At 38.2% G+C, this 20,227-nt stretch overlaps 2 protein-coding genes across 2 annotated transcripts in view; one reads left to right on the forward strand and one right to left on the reverse strand.

The window, feature by feature from the left end:
* The window catches only part of NUFIP2 (nuclear fragile X mental retardation protein interacting protein 2), a 26,440-nt gene extending 18,785 nt beyond the window's left edge, over window positions 1-7,655 (forward strand). The window contains exons 3-4 of the mRNA XM_008566344.1: window positions 1,468-1,500; window positions 3,902-7,655. Of these exons, the coding sequence (XP_008564566.1) occupies window positions 1,468-1,500; window positions 3,902-3,954 (86 nt within the window). The 3' untranslated portion in view covers window positions 3,955-7,655. The remainder of the gene's footprint in view (window positions 1-1,467; window positions 1,501-3,901) is intronic.
* Window positions 7,656-13,429: 5,774 nt separating this feature from the next.
* Window positions 13,430-19,815, reverse strand: CRYBA1 (crystallin, beta A1). Its single transcript, XM_008566345.1, has 6 exons — window positions 19,780-19,815; window positions 18,261-18,325; window positions 17,154-17,272; window positions 15,683-15,824; window positions 14,123-14,265; window positions 13,430-13,719 (listed from the first exon to the last, which is right to left on the reverse strand). The coding sequence occupies exons 1-6, from the start codon at window positions 19,808-19,810 to the stop codon at window positions 13,572-13,574; spliced, it is 648 nt and encodes a 215-aa protein (XP_008564567.1). The 5' UTR covers window positions 19,811-19,815; the 3' UTR covers window positions 13,430-13,571.
* Window positions 19,816-20,227: the final 412 nt, after the last annotated feature.

Here is a 20,227-nt window from a genome sequence, read left to right on the forward strand (position 1 = left end):
CCCCCCCCCCCCTGCAGATTAGATTGATCATAGTTCAATCTAGTTAGACCTCCCAGGAGAAGGGGATTTTCCTGCCTATTTTTGGATAGGCATCTTCCCAGAGATTTGAAGACCATACATAGCATACAACTAAGCTTAGTCAAGTAGCAGTTGTTCAGATTTGATTTAATCAGGGAATTTCTGGGATACCTTGAATGGGATTTTATCTAGATAATTACTTTGGTCATTTTGAATAATTTATGTAGTCATCCAGACATCCAATTCTGACAACTTTTTAAAAAATCTTAGCAGTTTTTTAGATGGGGCTTTTATTAGGAGGCGGTGAGAGGTGAGGGAGGAAGAGTGTCATTCTACTATTCCCTGCCCCTATTCCCCTATCCATACGCATACAATAAGAATGTCATAATTTTATATCTATGCCTTACTTTCTTTTAGTCCTGGGGAGGCATCATGTTGAGTCTTCGCTGTAACCCATGTCCAGATACATCCCATCTTAAGGAGTTCCATTTTTATTTTTCTTTAATTATAATTGGTTGCTGATAAATGAAATAGAATACAATTACAATTGCAGAGAATCCAGCTATACAGAATAAAATAATTTTTGTCCTTTAAAAATGATAGTTGTATGGTTATGGGAAGAGTACTTACTCTCTGTATTTGCTACAGTTCATTTCTATTACTAAGTAGTTTGTTTAAATTAATCTTCTGGTAGAGTATTTCCTTTCAAGGTCCAGTTCTTTGGTTCTTGTAGTCTTATCAAAATGTCCAATATCTTCTCTGACGCTTTCTTGTATATCAGGTATAATTCTTACTGCTTCTGTATGTCACTATAGTTTGCTCTCATGTATGTATTTCCCTTATTGTATGATGCCAAAGTAAGCTCATTATATATGTTTTGAATGAAATTGGAGCAGATGAGGATTGTGTGTCATTAATAAATGGGTATGGATTTGCATTTTGACCTTCTGGGTTAAAATACGAATAGGTGTGGTTTAGAGGTCTGAACCATTTGCCTGGATACTTAAACTAATTTAGCATCAAGTTTAATTAAGTTTTAATTCTTTATTCAAAAGATTTGGGCAACCCATTTAGGAGTGATAGCTTCCCAAGTAGTACTTCGTGTTTTTAATAACTATGAACGGTTATGAGAACTATCATTTTATCTATGTCATGCTTCTGCATATCTTTGCTATTTGTGAAGACAAAATTGTTGTGGTGTTATTTCAGATAATAATAACTGACTTTCTGTAATCAATGCTTAAGGCAATCTGGATGACACTGAAGAATTAGAGGAAAATAGGACTGCTTTGTCTGAGCACCATAGAATTGTGCTGTTTTGAACCCATCCTCCAGCCCAGCAGTAATCAGTCTAGGTTTCTTAGGTCTTAAGTGAAAAGCATAGTTTCAAACTTTGCTCACCTAAACTTAGTGTATAAAATAATCCTTTTTTTTTCCCCTTATTTGCAGAAATGGAATCTATTTGGAATTTGCAGAAGCAAGGTAAGAATGGTTAGATTCCTTAAAATGTTAATGCTAATCAGTAATCTCTGTACATTATTTTTGGGTGGGAATAACAGATGAACAGTGGCCTACCAAATAAATGGACTTTATATTTTGAGTTATTTAATAACTGCACTCAAAAAGCACTACCTGCCATTCCAGGACTGCTAAGGATGGAGTAACAATGTAAGTGAAAAGAATATATGAAAGTACTCTACCTGCTGAATGAGGAGCAGGAATAGGTACCCTCTTATGAAAGTAAGACAGACCATAAATATTTTCAGTCTAGGAAATCAACACAAATAAATGTTTTCATTTTGTCTAGTCTTTATCTGTATTTGTGTGGTAGACAAGGAATAGGTAAAGAACTGAAATTCTTAGTTCAGAAAAGTGTTAGCTGTTATAGAAACCTTATCAGGGCAGCATATTCTCTGAAAAGATGATTAGAAATCCAAAGAATAGCAGATTAGCTTTTATCACCCTCCCATAACCAAGATATGAATAGCAGGATGGCAGAGGGCTTGGATAATCCAAATCTGGATTATTTGGAATTTTCAAAAAAATTAAAATTGTTTATCCTAATTATTGTGTGCCTCTTTCCAAATATATTAAAATATGATAGTTGTGGAATACATGAAATAAAGTGAGAATTTTGGTTTAGAACTAGTTACTGACTAATAGATTTTTGGTGTTCAGAACCCTGTAACTGAATTGTATCTTACTCCGCATCTACTTTGCCAGTTAACATAAGCGAATTTCAGATGAATGTGAAAATCCTAGAATTCTAGGACTTGAAGGACATTAGAAATTCTTTTCTGTCTTATTTTACATATTAGGAGACCGAGGCCCAGCAAAGTTACTGTATAAACTAGAGTGTAGCAGAACTGGAATGTAGGTTCCCCACATCAGGTCTTTTTTTGTGTGTAACACAGCTGTGGCTTGAAGATAACTAGCAAGCTCTTAAATTATTTTGAGTTGCTTTCTGTGTACCTTCTTAAACACAAATGAAAAGAAGGTAGACTAGAAAATACACCCTACAAAAATAGACCTACCCAGTTTTACTGTAAAATGGCCATTAACTATTAGGAGTGAGCATTATCTTCATGGCAGGTTGCCAGTGGGTGGAGTTTGGAGTCCCAGAAAGGATATTATAATATTATCTCTGTACTAAACTAGACTGATTCATAGGTTGAGGTGTGCCTGAAATTTTTTTTTTTTTTTTTTTTTTTTAAAGATGACCGGTAAGGGGATCTCAACCCTTGGCTTGGTGTTGTCAGCACCACGCTCAGCCAGTGAGCAAACCGGCCATCCCTATATAGGATCCGAACCCGTGACCTTGGTGTTATCAGCACCGCACTCTCCCGAGTGAGCCACCGGGCCGGCCCGTGCCTGAATTTTTTAATATTATTTTCAGGCCCTTATAATTTTCCATTAGGTGACAAATTTTACCAGTGTGCTTATTTTTTTAGTAAAACATATATACTTTGATAGGTAGAAATAGTATGCAGTAAACATTAGCTTACCAGAAGAGGGGAGCATATGGCTAAATAATAGGAATTTAGAATAACACGTTAGAATAACCCAGGAGTCTTTTGCCCAGGCACATTCTGATATTTTAATATTATGAATCTGGGAGGTCTGTAGGCTTTTGCTGCTGCAAATAAAGGTTGGTGGTACTGTGGGTAATGAGGAAGAAGGAATTAAGGAATTATGTCATTAATTAATTAGGAATTAAGTCATGATTAGGATTGAATTGGTAGTTCTGCCAAACTAATTTAAACATGGAGTTTTTGATGCTAGGTTTTACCTGAACAGTTCCTTGCTAGACATTCTACACTGGTTAAGATAAATTTTTTTTTTTTTTTAAAGATGACCGGTAAGGGGATCTCAACCCTTGGCTTGGTGTTGTCAGCACCACGCTCAGCCAGTGAGCAAACCGGCCATCCCTATATAGGATCCGAACCCGTGACCTTGGTGTTATCAGCACCGCACTCTACCGAGTGAGCCACGGGCCGGCCTTGGTTAAGATAAATTTTGATTTCATTTGCTGAGAACAATAAATCCAAGTGTTTCTTTTGATGTTGAATTATTGGTGACTTAGTTTTTTTCTTTGCTTTTTAAAAATAACACTACTTTTGTAGTCAGAAGAAACACATAAAGAAATGCCTTTTTAACTGAATTCAACCATCTCTAATCTGTAGTTGAAGTACCCACTAGCTAGAGGACCATGTGTTACTGGGAATCCATCGGAATGCCAAGCAACTACTTTTGGGTTGAGAAACTAGGTGATACATGAATGGAGGAAATGGACTTTAAATGATGGTTATTTGGGATTTGTTTTTGGAACATGGGCATTTTGGGATTCCAGACCTTATTTTTATTTTTTTAACGTTCATTCCAGATCCCAAAAGGATAATCACTTACAATGAAGCCATGGATAGTCCAGATCAATGAAGGACCAGACTGCCTATTCGTAACCTTTCTGCAGCATTAGAGCCACCGTTCATGGGGGACACAAGGCTTTTATGCTCCTAGATCTTCAACGCAGCAGAGGAACCATAAGTAGAATCACAGGATAATATATACAAATATATATATATACATACATATATATATATAGTTATTTAAAAAAAGGCAACTGAAAGTAATTAGACTTCTTAAGGAATCAAATTTATTTCAAGAGACTACACACATGGTTATTTAATCTCCGGTACTGAATAGTTTTTTTTTTTTCTTCTTCTTCTTTTGTTAGTTTTTGTTTTTTAAGTGTGAATGCAAGTGATTAATGAATACAGACTTAACAAGCGTGGTTCTAAAGTTCCTGCTGTCATCAACTTGGGCAACAAACGACCCACTGGAAAGGCAAATCCACTTAAAAGATCTCTGTATCTTGTTCTGTGACTAAAGTGATACACTAATCACGGGGAACCCAGAATGATTCAACATTTTCCCCCACTCCCTTGATCTTTTGGTTTTACTTTAAGCCCTGCAAGAATGCTGGATAAATGCCTTGAAGTTTGCAGGGCTGTATTTTTTTTTTTTAACGAATATGATTTGCATGTCTTGCCAGGAGTTAAGCAGCCTCTGTGGGGAGTTGGGAAAATATTTTCTTTCTTTCATTTTATTTTTTATGGGGTGGGGATAGGGGAGGGCATTGAAGTTCTACAATTCTGGAATAGTTGGTGGTACATAGTTAACTTGGCTTCAGTTACGTATTGGACTCTTAACAACTGAAGAATCCATGAGTGTCATTTAAAGAAAACTTGCAGAACAGGCAATTGGCTTAGATATTTAATATGGAAAAATATTCCTGTGCCCATATTTTAATGTAATTGTATAACTGGGAGCAAAAGTATATTCTGCTTTTCAACTGTAGGTGCTCCAGACTTGCTCTCTGTCACTAACACTAAGTGTGCTGTTATTGTTTTTCATCAAACATCTAAGAGAAACTTCTGTACCTTTCTGTACATTCTTTTAATTTCTCAGCAAAATCTAAAAGGGGAAGAGAAAAGCCCATAAGAACTAAAACTTTTCAAGTTTTTAGCTAGTGAGGAGTTAATAAAACCTGCCTATAGAAGGTGTGTTTTCATGCAAACTATACTTCTGAGCTTATTAGCTTCTAATTATATCTTAATATAAATATATTTTGTTACTAGAGCAAAAAGGGTTTTTAAGAAAAATAATGTGACATTCTGGAAATTTTCTTTTGGGCAGAGAAGAGCATTACCCTGTCTTACCATCACATTGCTATCCTTTTGCACTGCAGCTTGTGTATAGCATGCTAAAAGAAATTTTTGTGTGTGTGCAGAAACTAAGGGTCCAATGTAAGATTGGGTGATGTTAGTGGCTTAATAACAAGTTCTCTGACCTGATGTAGTGTCACACCACATACAGAGAAATTAGTATATCCATGTATGTCAAATACAGGTTAAAATAGCAGGGCATTTTTATAAAGAGTTGTCTTCTAATAAAAGTAGACTGTATCCCCTGGGCTATTTGGGGAGATAGTAACTACTTTTGCTCTACCCCTTTGCTTAAGAAGTGTTCAGTTTTGAGCGACTGTAGTATGGATGGGTTTTCTTGTTCTGTTGGTTTAAGACTTTTAACAAGTAGTTCATGAAAGAAGCTGTTGGACTCAACATAGTTTAGAGAAAATATCTTTTTAGTCTGGATTTCTGCCCTGCTTAGATTTTAAAAGTATGAGCATGGATTGCCAATTCCACTTGTTGTAAACAAAACTTTTTATACATAATATATATATAATAACTTATTGTATCAGTCCAGGTTCAGAAACTTGTGGTAGGCCAGTTCCAGATAGTTTCATTTCACCTGTAAACTGTATCACTTTTACTGATATTGTAATTTTCAAATGTATAATATGTTTACAGATGTGCCCTGCATTTAGTCTGCCTTGTTCCTATTTTAATTTTTGTTGAGTCTCCTGCCTGCTTGCCAAAAGCTAGGATGCTTCAGGCCCGTGTACAATTGAAAGCAGAGGCATCCTTGAGCTTTAAAGCATTGAACAAACTGGAAAATGCAACATACCACATACTGAAGTGAAAAGAAGTCTGTGTCTTTGTGTTTTTTTTTTTTTAATAAAATTTTTCAAAAAGTTTAAAAAAAAGATAAAAGGTTGATTAAAGAAAAGAAAAAAAAAGGCTCCAGTTTGTTTTACAGGTTTTAAAGTTCTGCTGTGTGTTCAATTGCCTTGTGTAACCACTTGTCGCCTTAGGGCCAGATCCCCCCCCCCCCCCTTTTTTTTTTAATGTCCATTTTGCTTGCCTGGAATTTTAAAGTTCTTCTGTCTCACAACTCACAAGAAACTTTCTGGGTTTGTGACGTAGAGAGGTTGAATGAATATATATTAAAAACAAAAAAAACCCCACCCAGTCCCCATTTGAATTAGGCTTTTTAACTTAGAAGCAACACTTAATTAAACCTTTAGAAAGCTATTGCTTTCCTAATTCCCTTCCATATCCCTCAGGCCTCCATGTTCAGAGAAGCCAAAAAGAGAATGTAACCCTTCTGTTTGTCCAAAGGTTTTGAGAATCTCACTTCTAAATGAAACAATGCAACATTTCAGTTTGATTTCTCCACTGAAATTTCCTTGATTATATGGTTAGAGGTATATAGTTAGGAATGTCTCTTAACTTTCTGAGAACCCTAGTGCCCCATCATATTAACTGTCAGTATTTTGGGGGCATTGGGTTAATGGACTTAATCGCCTAGATACAAGCAGGACTTTGGGACAAACCTTTGTGCTGTTTGGAAACACTTAACTTTCTACTTGTTGCAATCTTTCTCCTTAGGTCCTCACACAATTCTTTACAGAGCACTTATTAAAAAAAAAAAAATCTTAAGAGTTGATCTGTTTTCTGATTATTTTTGTGTAAGCTTCTAAACAAATTTCAGCTGTGATTAATTTAGCACATTTAAATAACATTAATGTGTTAATGTTTGATAAAAAGAGTTTTCCTTCAACTCAGAGTATTAGTACTGTAGCATAAACCAAATACAGTCTAGAAGGGATTTTTAACATCCCTCCATTATAAAGACTGAAAAAGGTGTGTGTGTGTGTGTGTGTTGAGTGCTTGTGTGTGAGGGAAAGATGGAGATATTACAAATTAGTAAATGAATGTGTATAAGAAATTATATTAGTATTCAGAGAATGAACTTGTATTTATTTTGTGCCATTTGTTTTCATTACACAGAATAAAGTCAGGTGGTTTAAATCCTTAAAAAGGTAGTATTTGAAAAATGGCACTAAGAATGAAATCATGACCTATTTTTTTAATAGCTATGAAGATACTAATTATGGGTGAAGATTTCTTTTTAAATCTGTCTTGATTGTAGGCTTCTGTGTCACATACCGCTCTCGTGTAGTTGTCTTGAATAATCCCCCTTCCCCGCAAAAAGACAGGGTGTATTTATCTTTCTCTTTATCCACCCCCACTTTGCCAAACCTGAAGTTAATTGCATAGCCTTTCCTCTAACCTCCTTAGTAATGAACCTTCACATAAAGTGTATTTACAACATCTATAGGATCCCTTCCTCCTCTGCTTTCTAGGAGGGGATAGCCAATAACTCAGAATTTGTTAATAACAGTTTTTTCTTTCTTGAAATAAATGGCTGGAGAGTTTCTCTCCATTTTAGAATTTTGCTGTCCTCCTTAATTATCAGCTTACCTAATCATCACTCAAAATCTGCAAAAACTTCATAAAGGAAAAAAAAAAGCTGCATTGATTTTTCAAATAGCAGTTTTTAGGGAAAATACGACAAACTTCAACTATGGGAGTTGTCCACAATGCAAAATGTTTCTTCACAAAACATTACATAGCAGCAGTATTTCATACTTGGTTTTTTGGCTTGTTGGTAACGCACATCAGAGGCATCTAGTGGTTTATCTTTTGTAATTGCTGTAAACACACAAAAAAGCCATTTAGTGTGAAATTGTATGTCACGTACCGACTGGTCTCAGGCAAGGAAATTCAATTTTAAGTTCCCCTAATAAGGAGGGAGTTATTCTTGCAAGGCTTTCTCCAAAGAAATAGGTTAAAGGTCTGATTTCCAAGGATTATGGGGATAGTTATGCCACTGTGCCATTCCCTCAAATAACACATGATCCTTCTTGTATACATATGCTAACTATAGATATATGAGGATACTTCATAAAGTTCATGGAAAAATAGAATTAAAAGATAATAAAACTCTTCCCATGAACTTTTGGAAGTACCTTTGTATGTATAAAGGACAATAGTTTTTATGAACAGGTCTGTTGATCCTGTACCGGACAAGATAGATTCTGATAGGGCAGTGTCTTAATAGTCCCACCCTTAATTTAACTATTGGATTTTAAAGGAAAGAGTAGGATTTGCTCATCTACCCCCCCCCCCCCCCCACCAAGTACTGATATTTGTTTAAAAGCAGGGAGAGGGGGGATCAGAGGACAAGACTAGAAGCATAAACAGCTACTCTAAGTTGCCAGAGACACGTGGGTTAACATTAGTTCTTAATATTGATGTTATTTTTATTAATGTAATTAGTTGACAGGGCACCAGGATTCTCTTGAGAGATGGGCTTCTACTTTGGGTATCTTGAAATGTTTCTTCTGATATGTGAGAACCAGGATTACACTGGGTTGGTTTAAAGATTGGTGAGTCATTGGCTCCATTCCACAAGCACTGCTTTATTGAGTTTTAAATTAAATTTCACACTGTTTTGCTGCTCAAGAAAGATCTTAAAGTAGTTAAAGTAAGGGATGCCAGCAATAGTATGAATAGAGTTTTAAGTTGCCTGCGTAATAAAAACACCCAGTGAAGCACTAATAATATATTGCTTTTGCAGTACTGGAATGTCAAATAGCATTTATGGGCTAGAAACTATGGAACAGCCATCTTCCATGTAATGGAATTACTGATTGAAACTTCCCTATTCATAAAATTTTGTTACGTCCAGAGTTTTAAAGCCATTTTATGATACTGCAGTATCCCTTTTCTATGGCCTTTTAAAAATAGCTACAAACATTTAATTTCCAGTTCAATTTCACTTTCACTGTATATCACAGTTGTACTCTGCAGACCAACAAACCAACTTGAGGTAAATTATATAGCTTTCCATATACCCTTTGTTTCTCAGGTGCTAAACAAAGGCTCCAAAAATGGATACTGCTTTATAGTAACGTCTGCTTTATTCTTAAAATACATCTTTTGCTAGATGTAAAGATTTGGTGTTAAGAAAAGTAGTTTTAATATGTAAATATGAATGAATGCCTTCAGTTTGCCTGTTTATTAATCTGTTTTCATTTATTCTTTATAGAGGAGGATCCTTTCATGATCTTTCTTGAATACATTTCATTAGGTATTGTTGCATTTTTAGAATGAAAATACAACTGTTTTCTGTCTTAGATTAATCCTGCTGCTGCTATGAGAAAATCAAGAATGTGATGCACTTTTTACATTACTATATACTATACATATACCATAGGTTGCTTTGATACCTTTCCTGTAGCACAGCCACTAACAAAAGTGAATGAATTTTAAAATTCTCGGTGAGGAATCTGTACAAGTAACTAATCCATAGTTGGTATTGGCCTATGAAGGACAATAACTTAGGAAAATAAAAATTCTGTTAATATTACACTTTTTGGCCTTAAAATGTCTTCTACTACTGAAAACTTTTTAAATCTTAGCTTTGTTTCTATTCTCTCTGCCCCCAAAAGGAATTGGGAAGAATGGCTTAAAGGAAGTAGTGTCATTGGTTTGTTGCTGATCTTTTAGAAAGAAAACAATTTTCTACTATATAAGCTGGGGACTTATTTTTTGTTTGTATACAAAGGAGAAATAATGCTGCCCTGAACCGATCATATCTAGTTTAATCAAATTAAAACTCCAACTATTCTGCCTCTCTAGTAATTTTTTTTTCTTAGCAAAGGTAAACTTAAATATAGTAGGAATGCTGCTTGACAAGAGGAAAAGTCATTTCTGAAGCACATACCCAAACTTGAAGGAGATTGAACCCAAAATAATGGGAGGAAAACACCAAATGAGGTGGAGGAGGATGAGAAAGTATGTGGTCCAAAGGTATCTGGTTATATTTTAATGTTGCCAATATTTGCAAAGCCAAAATTTTAATTTGCTTAATATATTTGTTGGCCAGAGATCTATTTTTATATCAATGTGCCTTGCATGTATATTAAAAAAAATAATTGGAAAGGCCATGTAGTAATGCCTGAGATAGTTGATGGTTCTTACCACCTCACTAATTTTTACGCAGTATGAAATGCTCATTCTTTTGCCCAACTGGTGCTCTCTGTTTGAAGTTAGAAATCTTATCAAACTGGAACTATTTTATAAACTGGGGAAGTGATTTACTTTGTTTATTCTTTTGTTTTTAGTCTGTTAGTGGCTGTTCTGTAGTGGGAAATAGTAAAAAGGATTCTTCACTCTCCTTCCCCTTCAGCACCTTCAAGTAATGTGATGACACCATTTCTTATGTGCTTTGAAAAAAACTATCAGCTTGCTGTCTCCTTTAGTGTTATAAAAAAGTGTTATAAAGTATTGTTTGCAAAATCTAGGGAGATAATGGAGTCCACTTTAATTTGGAATTCTGTTTGAGCTATGATCCAAGTTATCAGCTCTTTCCAACTTTAAAATTTTTTGTTTGCACCTTGCTTAGAACATTTTAAATATTTATGTCTGCAACAATTGTCTCAGAATAATAAACTGTGCAATTCTTGTCATTAAAAAAAAAAAAATCTGAACTCTCCCTAATGTGACTTTTTAGTTTCTCTGTATTTCCTGCCAGTGTAAATGTGAAAAGCTTTGCTTGCATTACGTTTTAGAAATGCATTTTGCACACTCGAATTTTGCTGAAGCTCCGTCAAAAGGTTAGATCTAAGTAGATGAATAAAGCTATGCACATGTTTTGAAAGTTTAATTTGTGTGTCATTACCAAAAGTGACCTACTTCTTATTACTTTGCTGTCCTTAGCTTTACCATCTTTGGAAACATGGCTCAAATTTGTAGTTCTGGGCTAGCTCATCAGTGGAACTCGAAGAGAGGAAATTTGGCACCTATTTTAAATAAAGTTCAGTTTAAATGAGAGCTTGACTTGTATCTATTAAAGGACTTTTCTTGAAATGGGAGTTTTACCAGCTTAACAAACCATTGGATGCTCTTCCTCAGTGAAATTTTGGTTTATTTGATCAGATAGAAATGGGAAGTAACTCAAACTGAAAGGAAGGCAGGACCTTTGCCACACAGAACTCTGAATTTTATGTCTTAAAGCTGGTTTAAAGGCATTTACCTTTATTGCTTTAGCATAACTTTGGTTTACCGAATGATTGGTTTGAGATTAGAATCATTCAATTTAAAGATCAAAGCACAGGTTATTTTAAAGATATGTGCCTAAGCTGATTAGAACAGGTTTCGAAAGTAGGCACATTTGGTTCAATTGCTGCAGTCTGCATGTCCTAAATAGCTTTACTTCACATGTATGTATAACTTAGTAAGATTGTGTAGATGTTATGGCCAGGTTTTGTCAAATCATTAAAATTTTTTTCTGTAATCTCTTTAGGACCTTTGTAGGAGAGGCTAATAAGTTTAAGTAGAAGATAATACTAATGGTATTTTCCCCATGCTCCTAGATATAAAATAAATATTTCCATTTTATAGCTTTTCCTATGTATAGAAGAGAGTCACTTCTCTGTCATCAAATTTGCTCTTGATGTATGTTCACTTTGAAAACACAGCAAAACCCTTCCTTCTATATCTTCATTGATAGTGGCAGTTAAAAACTAAGTCTGCCAGTCAAGAAAGTGGCCCATAATGCATGGCCTTAAAAGGCAGAAATGCAGAAGTGTAGCAAGCATCATGGCTACTCTTCGGCATCTGTCAGTAGTTCACTTATGTTCAGTCTTAGAACATATTGGAGGAGCCAAGTAATTTCTTTGTCTTGTGTGCATAGGCACGTAGGAGCTGAGTTATAGGGAAAGGATAATTAGTGGAGAAAGTTATGTTAGAGGACGTTTTCCCTTCCCCTCAAAAAAAAAAAAAAAAAAAAAAAGTTTCAGTGTTTGTTTTGCCCAGTCAAAAAGATAGGTCTTTTCTAGATATAAGTGACCAGGAATTTGCACTTTTGCTAAGTGCTTAGGTATTTGCTATAGTTGTCTGATGTCATGGAGTCTGAGGAAGTGTCAGTTACATGATGATCTTCCTTTATTGATGTCTTACTTCATGTTCAGTGTTTATCAATTACACATACTCCACAACCATACCCAGATTTACTTATTTTATCAGGAAAAAAAACTTGAGAGATTTGTAGATCAAATTAAGAGACAATAAGTGTACATTGTTGAATAAAAAATTTTAAAGCTTCTGAGGTGTTTGTGTTATCATCTTTTGTGTGCTTTAATTTTTTAAATATTAAAAATTAAGACTAACAGCTTTTTTTTCAGAGTCAATTGTACAGAATATTTAAGTCTTAAACATACTACGGTCACGTGTCTTTGTTTTAAAAAATCGTACAGGTTATTCCAGTGCTCAGAATTAGCATGTTTGTTGAAAATTCAGGGCTGGCTGGTTAGCTCACTTTGTTAGAGTGTGATGCTGATAATACCAGGGTCCAGAGTTTGGATACCTGTATGGGCCAGCCACCAAAAAAAAAAAAAAAAAGAAAAGAAAATTCAGCTGTGAGAGCAGCTATTCTGTCTTTGCAGGACATTGAGCCTTAGGCTCTTCCAACTGAAATAAGCAAAATTGAGCCAAGCAGTTAAAGCAACTAGAATTTTAAAGCTGCCAAGATTGTGGATTTATTCATGACTTTATATAGAAATAGATATATGGCAGTACACATTTGAGAAACTTTGTTTCTTTATTTTTTATTTATTTATTTATTTTTTTGTCTTTTTGTCGTGTCCGGCAACGGAACGCAACCCTCAGTGTTGCCCCCGTACCGGACCGGGGACCGGCAACGGGATCACAAGCCTCGGTGTTGCTCCCGCGCCTCGCTCAACCAGTGAGTGGGAACAGGTCTGATGTGGGATCCGAACCCTCGGACGGGAGCGCCGCCGCGCTTACCAAGCAGCGCACTATCCAGTGCGCCACCGGGCCGGCCCAGAAACTTTGTTTCTTTAGCACTGATTTGTCACGGTGAAAAAATCAGTGCTAACATCAACATTATTAAAAAGAGTAGGAATGGGGAGAAAAGACAAAACATTTACCAAAAGTGTGTCTGTTACTGTAGTGACTTAACAACTTGGGTTATATGTTTCATTGTTCTTTGAGATAGGGAATAATTGTCCTTTGCCTAGTGAGTGACTTGCTAGGACATAAAAGGGAATTGGGGGTTTTACTGAATCCTGTGTTTAAAAAAATCTCAGCTACGTGAGTGTGATTTGTGTAATACATGATATTTAATACAGTCTACAAAGTTTTTTTTTAAATGACATTTATTGTGGGTTTCAGCAGCTAACATTTGGAAGCAATGTCTGTGAGCAGAACATAAAACTCATTCTAGAGTGCTTAGCAAGGTCTCATGCTTGAGGAATTCTCTTACTTGGAGCTTTTAATCCACTACTGTTGGATACGGCGAATCGATTGGATCTGGGAAGTCTGGGCATGAGAACCCCATTCTCTCCAATGTTTATAATCTCCTCCGTGATGGTCACATTCCAAGATATACTGATACCCACGATATCCAGGATACTGGTAACAAACCCAGCTAGGAAATTCAAAGCACGTTGCATTATTAAAACTGGTTAGGAACTTGGTCAACAATCCAAAATCAGCCTGTTTCCTCAACATAATGGTATGGGATGCTTTTAGGCTTATAGAACTAGGCATCCTAAATGTCAGGCACTGTAAGGATAATATGGCTGCAACTAGTTAAAAATTAACCTTGATCATGAAAAAGGGTATGAGTAGTCAACAAATGCTTCCATAGAGGAATGTCGGGGGAGAAAAATCTACAAGATTAGAAATTACTAATAACTGGAATGTGACATATCAATATCATGTCAATGTGTGAAATATGATAAGACATGACATTAGCATATTAATATTCAAAAGGTTTACACCTGCAGGAGTTAATTTGAAATGTACTACAACCCTGGTTTTATACTTACGCCCCGCATTGTATCTTCATGGAACCAACTTCGTTGTTGAGCCAGCCCATGGCTTGCAAGGAAGGATAGTCATCACAGATCTCCCACTGGCGTCCAATAAAGTTTTCTTTTTCAAAGATGGTAATCTTAGACTCCTTATGATTCTGTAATCCAGAAATTTTTTTAAGACGTTTAGTGTTATGGCTATGTCAGATCTTCATTCTTTACCATATTTTTCAAATTGAAAACATTTTCTGATTTACAAAAGAGAGTACGTGATCATTGATGATAAAAAGATTCAGATAATACAGAGATAAGAAAAAAGTTTCCCATAATCCTGTTTAATCCAATTTAAATACCATAACATTTAAAATGTACAAATAACTGATATACTTTGGAAAAGCAAAAGACTAATGAAGATATGATGGTAATAAAAAATACAGTATTCAGCCAACTAATATTTACTAATGTGGATAAAGATCTCACAAGTTAATAATAAAAAGCCCAAATATATGTGTTTGTGTTGTTAGAGGTAACCTGTATGTTCAGTAGGGGACATGAATACTACACAAGCATTAAAAAGGCAAGAGATTAACCTCTATGAAGTTCAAAAACAAGCAAAATTAACCTTGGTGATAGGAAGTGATGGGGGAGCAATTGATTGGAAAGGGACACAAGGGAACTTTATGGGGTGATGGAATTGTTCTATATATATGGTTAGGGTTTTGGTAAGATGGGTGTATTTTTTTTTTTTCAGAATTCATGAGAATATACACTTAGGATCTGTGCACTTTGTGTCAATTATACCTTGGTGGGCGGTGGGAGCAAAGTTTTAAAAAGGTGAAATGAAATCACTACCAGATAAGTTAGTGTTTTGGGGGTCTAGAGCTGTTAAAGTTACCTTCTCCACCAATTGAATTTTGCTAGGACTTGGAATTAAGGTGAGATCGTTACCAATTAAACAGGAAATTACATGATATAAATATTTGGAAAGGTTCTAGCCCAGCTTCATTCCCAATATACGGGTAATTTTTAACATACCCCTGAAGGTTATCCTGCTTCTGCTTGAACTTTAGAAGCATTCCAGCCTGATGCATTATTGAATAACGCTTAGTGTTAGAACACGAAGGTTATTATGAATTAGTGGAGATAAGAGATACTGGAGGAAAAACTTGCCTACTTCTTAAGCCATTCCTATTTATTGAAGGGTTACTTCACAATTTCCCTGTTTCTGAAGTAAAATGTCACATAGACTAAAGTTTAACTAGCCAAGGATTGACTTTTTACTACATGGTAAGTGCTTTCACTAGTTCACTAGGGTTTCACCACTTGGCCGGGCTCTTGAGTACACACTTCACACCACCTGTAAGAAGACCCTTACTTTTAACTTAAGGAAAATATCACCTGGTAGAGAAAAATCAAATGGCAAACATAAAGGAGCAGTGTTTTTCTTTTTTTTACTTTTATCCTTCTTCCTGCCGCATTCAGCATAACTGATGAGAAATAACATAAATGTCAGTCCAGCCACACCCTCTCTTGCCCCATCCCTCACATGCGCAGAAGCGGAAATTTCAGACTCACAGCTGAACAGATGGGACGGAAGGACATGAGACGCTCAATGTGGTAGGCATTACTCCCACTCCAGGCATCCCAGCGAGGGTATTCTCCTCTCTCCAGGATAAACTGTTGCCCACAGAAACTGGTATGCTCATAACCAATCCAGCTGCCAAAGACAGTAGTAGTGTTTGTTCATGGTGTTCAAAGCCTATATAGCCTCAGGACAAAGCCATCTTTCATCTTAGATAATAGGGGGGTAAAAATATCAAGCCGATTCCAATAGAGACATACGAAGTAATACATTTATCACAAGAGGTGGGAAATGAGCTGGTAGATACACTAAGCTTCCTTCTCCCATCTCTACCTTTATGGTCCCATGTCTGAAGGGACCTAAAATAAGGGGCCAGGTTTGTAAATGAAGTATTTGTTTTGGGATTATCCACTGCAAGGGTCTACTTCACTGGCACGATCAATATGTATTAGCAAAACCAGTCTAAAGTTGTATTTCCTTTCTCTCCCAGTCACTTATTCTCTACCTGGAGCTCCAGGTTCAGGATATAGTGACTGACTGTTGCTTTGGCTCTAGCCAAACCTGTTGGCTTCTTCCTAAGGAAGTAAAGGGGATGAATAGGCACATGATGCCCTACTAGTCTCTTATTTCCTTGTCACTTTCAGGGTTCTTTCTCCTGCTGCCCCTTACCTGTACCTTATTTATTGAAACACTTCGGCTCAATTTTTCACAACTGGGTCTCAGTTACTGATGACACCTTAAAGGGTTATCCATTTTAAAGACCTGAAGAGCTCAATTTTGGTGGCAGGCAACTTGTGGAAGCCTATCTGTATGCAAAGCCAGTTCTATCTAGGCCGAAGGAGAGTCCTTTCCTTATGTGTTTTCAGGCTAATGATAAAGGCCTCAATTACCTTGCCAAGAATCAGAAGACAAGAACAACAGGATCTCCCTTGCCAAGATTAACCATCAACAGAAACTTCTGGAGGGCTAACTAGGGTCAAATATGTCTCTGGAATCCTGGGACTGAGTTCCTTTTTACATAGAGAAATTAGCTAACAAACTCTGCTCTGGGATATGCAGGAGGAGAGTTAGCCAGAAAGAGGCTGCAGCTTGATAGTTTTCTCTTGAGCTATCTGCTGCAGGCAAGAAAAACTCGGGTCCTGTGACTGTTCTGAGGGAATCCTAGGTAGCAGCCTATGGAATCCAGAAGCACAGATCTGATTAGAGTCACTGTCCCAACCCATCATATGAATTTCTTCCCCTCCCCCCACCAAATCTAAGAACCTCATGTTACTTCTAGCTTTAGGTTACTAAAAGGTTATATGCATGTAATGACTTTTTTTGCAATTACTTCAGAATGGAGGCCTCTCTCTGAGAAGTGATCAGAGTCTGGGGGAATATCTTCCCTCATCCCCAGCCTTATGGCCCTGTGTCTGAAGGGACCTAAAATAAGGGGTCTGTGGTTCTGCTGAGGTCCATACTCACGCGCCACATTCCACCTTGAGGGACCGGACATTATCAAAACTGCGCTCAGAGACATTTGGGCAGGAGCTGGTAAACTCCATCCTCTTGCCCTGGAAGTTTTCCTGGTCGTAGATGGTTATCTGAAATGGGATTGAATGGGGCAAGAGAGCTAGAACCTTGTACATCAGGAAGAACAGAGGCCAAGTTCAACAGCTTAATTTGTGTCTGACCCTGTGTTTTCCATCACCAGCTATAGTCTAGAATGCCTGATGAGATCTCTTCCAGTGTAGGCAGGGTAGGAAGGGGTTTGAACTAACACCATTGGTTGGTGATGTTCAAATGCCCAGGCTGGGGGTAAGGTGTCAGGGGATTGGTTTATAATAGGAATGGTCTGCCAGGGATGATAGCTAGCCCAACAGACAAACCAAGGACTGATGGACTCTCATTCCACCATGCTTCCTGCATAATGTGGCCTAGAGTCCAGGATTCTTATTTCTTAGCATCTTCAGCCACACTCACTGTAGAAACCTAAAGTGTAAAGAGAGAGTTGTGGTAAACCCCTTTTATATCTTGAACTAGAACTTGGCTCTTGGACCTGGCCAGAAGACAACTCCCAAAGCTGTGAACTGGCCTTAGAACTGACTCAATGAGGAGGGTAGGGAGTGTTGGGGAAACAGTGAAAGGCCTGAGAAACAGTCACTTTAGCCAATGGTTAAAACCAATCTCAGGTTGGGAGTTAGGAGAACTGGGTCCTATGACTTATTTGGGATCTGGTGGTAAATCACTTCATTTACAGGCTCTCATTTCCTCCATGGGCATACTTCCCTCTGGGCTGCTGTATTTTAAGATGATTTTTAGCAGTGTGGAGGAGAGTTGAGCTAGAAACTAGATTTCATCTCCTATCCATCATGGGCTTCCAGGGCCATCCTTCCTCTGTCCAAACAGGGGGAATCCTGAGAGATCCTTCTTTCGACAGTGTGTGGACCTTGGGTGGATCATTCCCCTATAGACTCATGTTTAATTGGTCACTGTTGTGGACAAACACAGCTCTGGGGCATTCTCTGTGGTAGCATCTCACCTTGGCCCTGTTCAGTTTCTCAATTTTCCATGTGATGGGGGTGGGCTTACCTTCCATGGCCCCAGGGACCCTGGCATAGGGTTGGTCTGAGCCATCTTGGTAGTTGGAAGGGTTTCTGGAAGACAGAACACACATCAGTGATGTGGTCTCTCAAGTGGGAGTGGAGTGGGAGGTGAGGGGAGGGAGCTCAGGGAAAGGTAAAAGAGGTTGAAAAGTTCTGTAGACAGACATTAGTTGGGATCCTGGCTCTGCCACTCACTAGCAGAGGCTGTTTTTCCATCCTAAAGCTTCTACATGCAGTTACTGTAAGGATTAGAAACATCAATGCAGGTAAAGCACCACACAGGCATTGTGACCTTTTGATACATGTAGCTCCTGTCCTCTCGCTTGCTTCCAGGTGACAGCACTGCCTCAGTCTCACATACCCCAATATAAACTCCTTGGCAACCATCTAGTCCAGACCCTTCATTCAACTGGCCACACAGCCAGCAGTGCCAGCGTCCATACCTCCCACATGCCCCCAATTGAAGGGAAGCCTGGATTTTGGCCCTTCATGGTCCTACCTGGCTCCTCACAGCACGAACAGATTTGCTATAGTACATGGCTGTGCTACCATTCCCTCCCTATTTCTCTTTCTCCTAGACCTACTCGGCCTTGACCTTGCCTCCTCAGAGACTTTCCTGCCCTCTTCAGCCCTCAGCCACTTGCTTTCTGTTTTGATTCATAGCACTCATCTCAGTAAGGATCTGTGTTCCTTTTGAATCTGTCCTGGGTGAGCATCTCAATAGCAAGCATCTCCTGGGTGATTGATGTGCCTAGAATGTGCTGGGATGGGGTGGGAGTGGGAGGACGTTGGAAAAGACTTATCGAAGGAAAGTGGAGAGGAAAAGAGGGTAATAATAGCAGTTAACACTTAACAGCGGCTCACTCTATGTCAGGCCCTGTTCTAAATGCTTTTCATGCATTAATGCATTTAATCTTCACAACAAGCCTAAGAAGTAAGTTACTGTCATTATCCCCATTTTACAGATGGTACTGAGGTTCATAGAGGTTTGGTAGATAATAAAAATGGTAGGATGAGTAAAAGAAGGAAGGATAGGAGGAAAGTAAACGGGGCAGGGAGTAAGGGAGGGAAGAAGGAAGACAGGCAGGTGTGCAGCAGGTTTCTTGATTCAAGACAGACATTCATGGCCCTTCCCTCTGGCTGGTATCGGGCCCGGGAACTGATGCATGTAAGCCCTGTGATATCTTTCCCTTCTGAACCTCAAAATAAACAATATTTCCCAGCTCCTACCCCCTCTACCTTCTTCCTGTGCCCCAAGAGCCTGCTCATTCCTTGAGGGCCTATGCCCCCAACCCCTAGGCTTGGTTGCTAGGGCAGTGGTTATTGTCATATAAGTGACTCTTCTTGGGATGGCAAGAGAGGGCTGCCTTCCACCACAGTTCTCCATTCTTCTCCAGCCATCCTAGAAGGCTCTGACCTTTAGGCAGGAAAACTGGGCCCCCTCCTGGGTGTGTCTCTGCAGCGGAAGGAGAGAAGGGCAAGGACATCCTCAGGGCCTTACTCACCCAGCTCTCGTTGCACAGTCTGGGTCTCCATCTGGTGCCAATTCCTCTACAGACCCCCTCTTTATAGCCCCGCGGCTGATGGCCTCTTGTCCTGTCAGCATTCTGCTTTCCTTTTGCTTTTGTTCCTTTTGATCCCCAGAGCTTTGGTGGCTCAGCCTGCTGGGCAGGCATCCCTCGGGCCTTTGTTTAAACTAGGGATACAGAAATCCAGAGAGGCCCCACTGCTGTGGGTGAAGCTGGCTGCTGCAGGCCTTAGCTGCTGTGGTCTTAACCTCAGAGCACCTGAGAGGTGAGGACAGGAGGTATCCGCAGTGAATATTTGTTCCCCGTCCTTCTCCAGGTCCCTTATACCGCCCCAGGACCTCCCTAAGACCATGGGAGGCCCATCAGAATGCACCACACTTCCATACAGAATATACATTTCTTGCTGTTGTTAAAAATTATGAAA

Source organism: Galeopterus variegatus, unplaced genomic scaffold (assembly GCF_000696425.1).
Source record: "Galeopterus variegatus unplaced genomic scaffold, G_variegatus-3.0.2 Scaffold236, whole genome shotgun sequence".
NCBI lineage: Eukaryota > Metazoa > Chordata > Mammalia > Dermoptera > Cynocephalidae > Galeopterus > Galeopterus variegatus.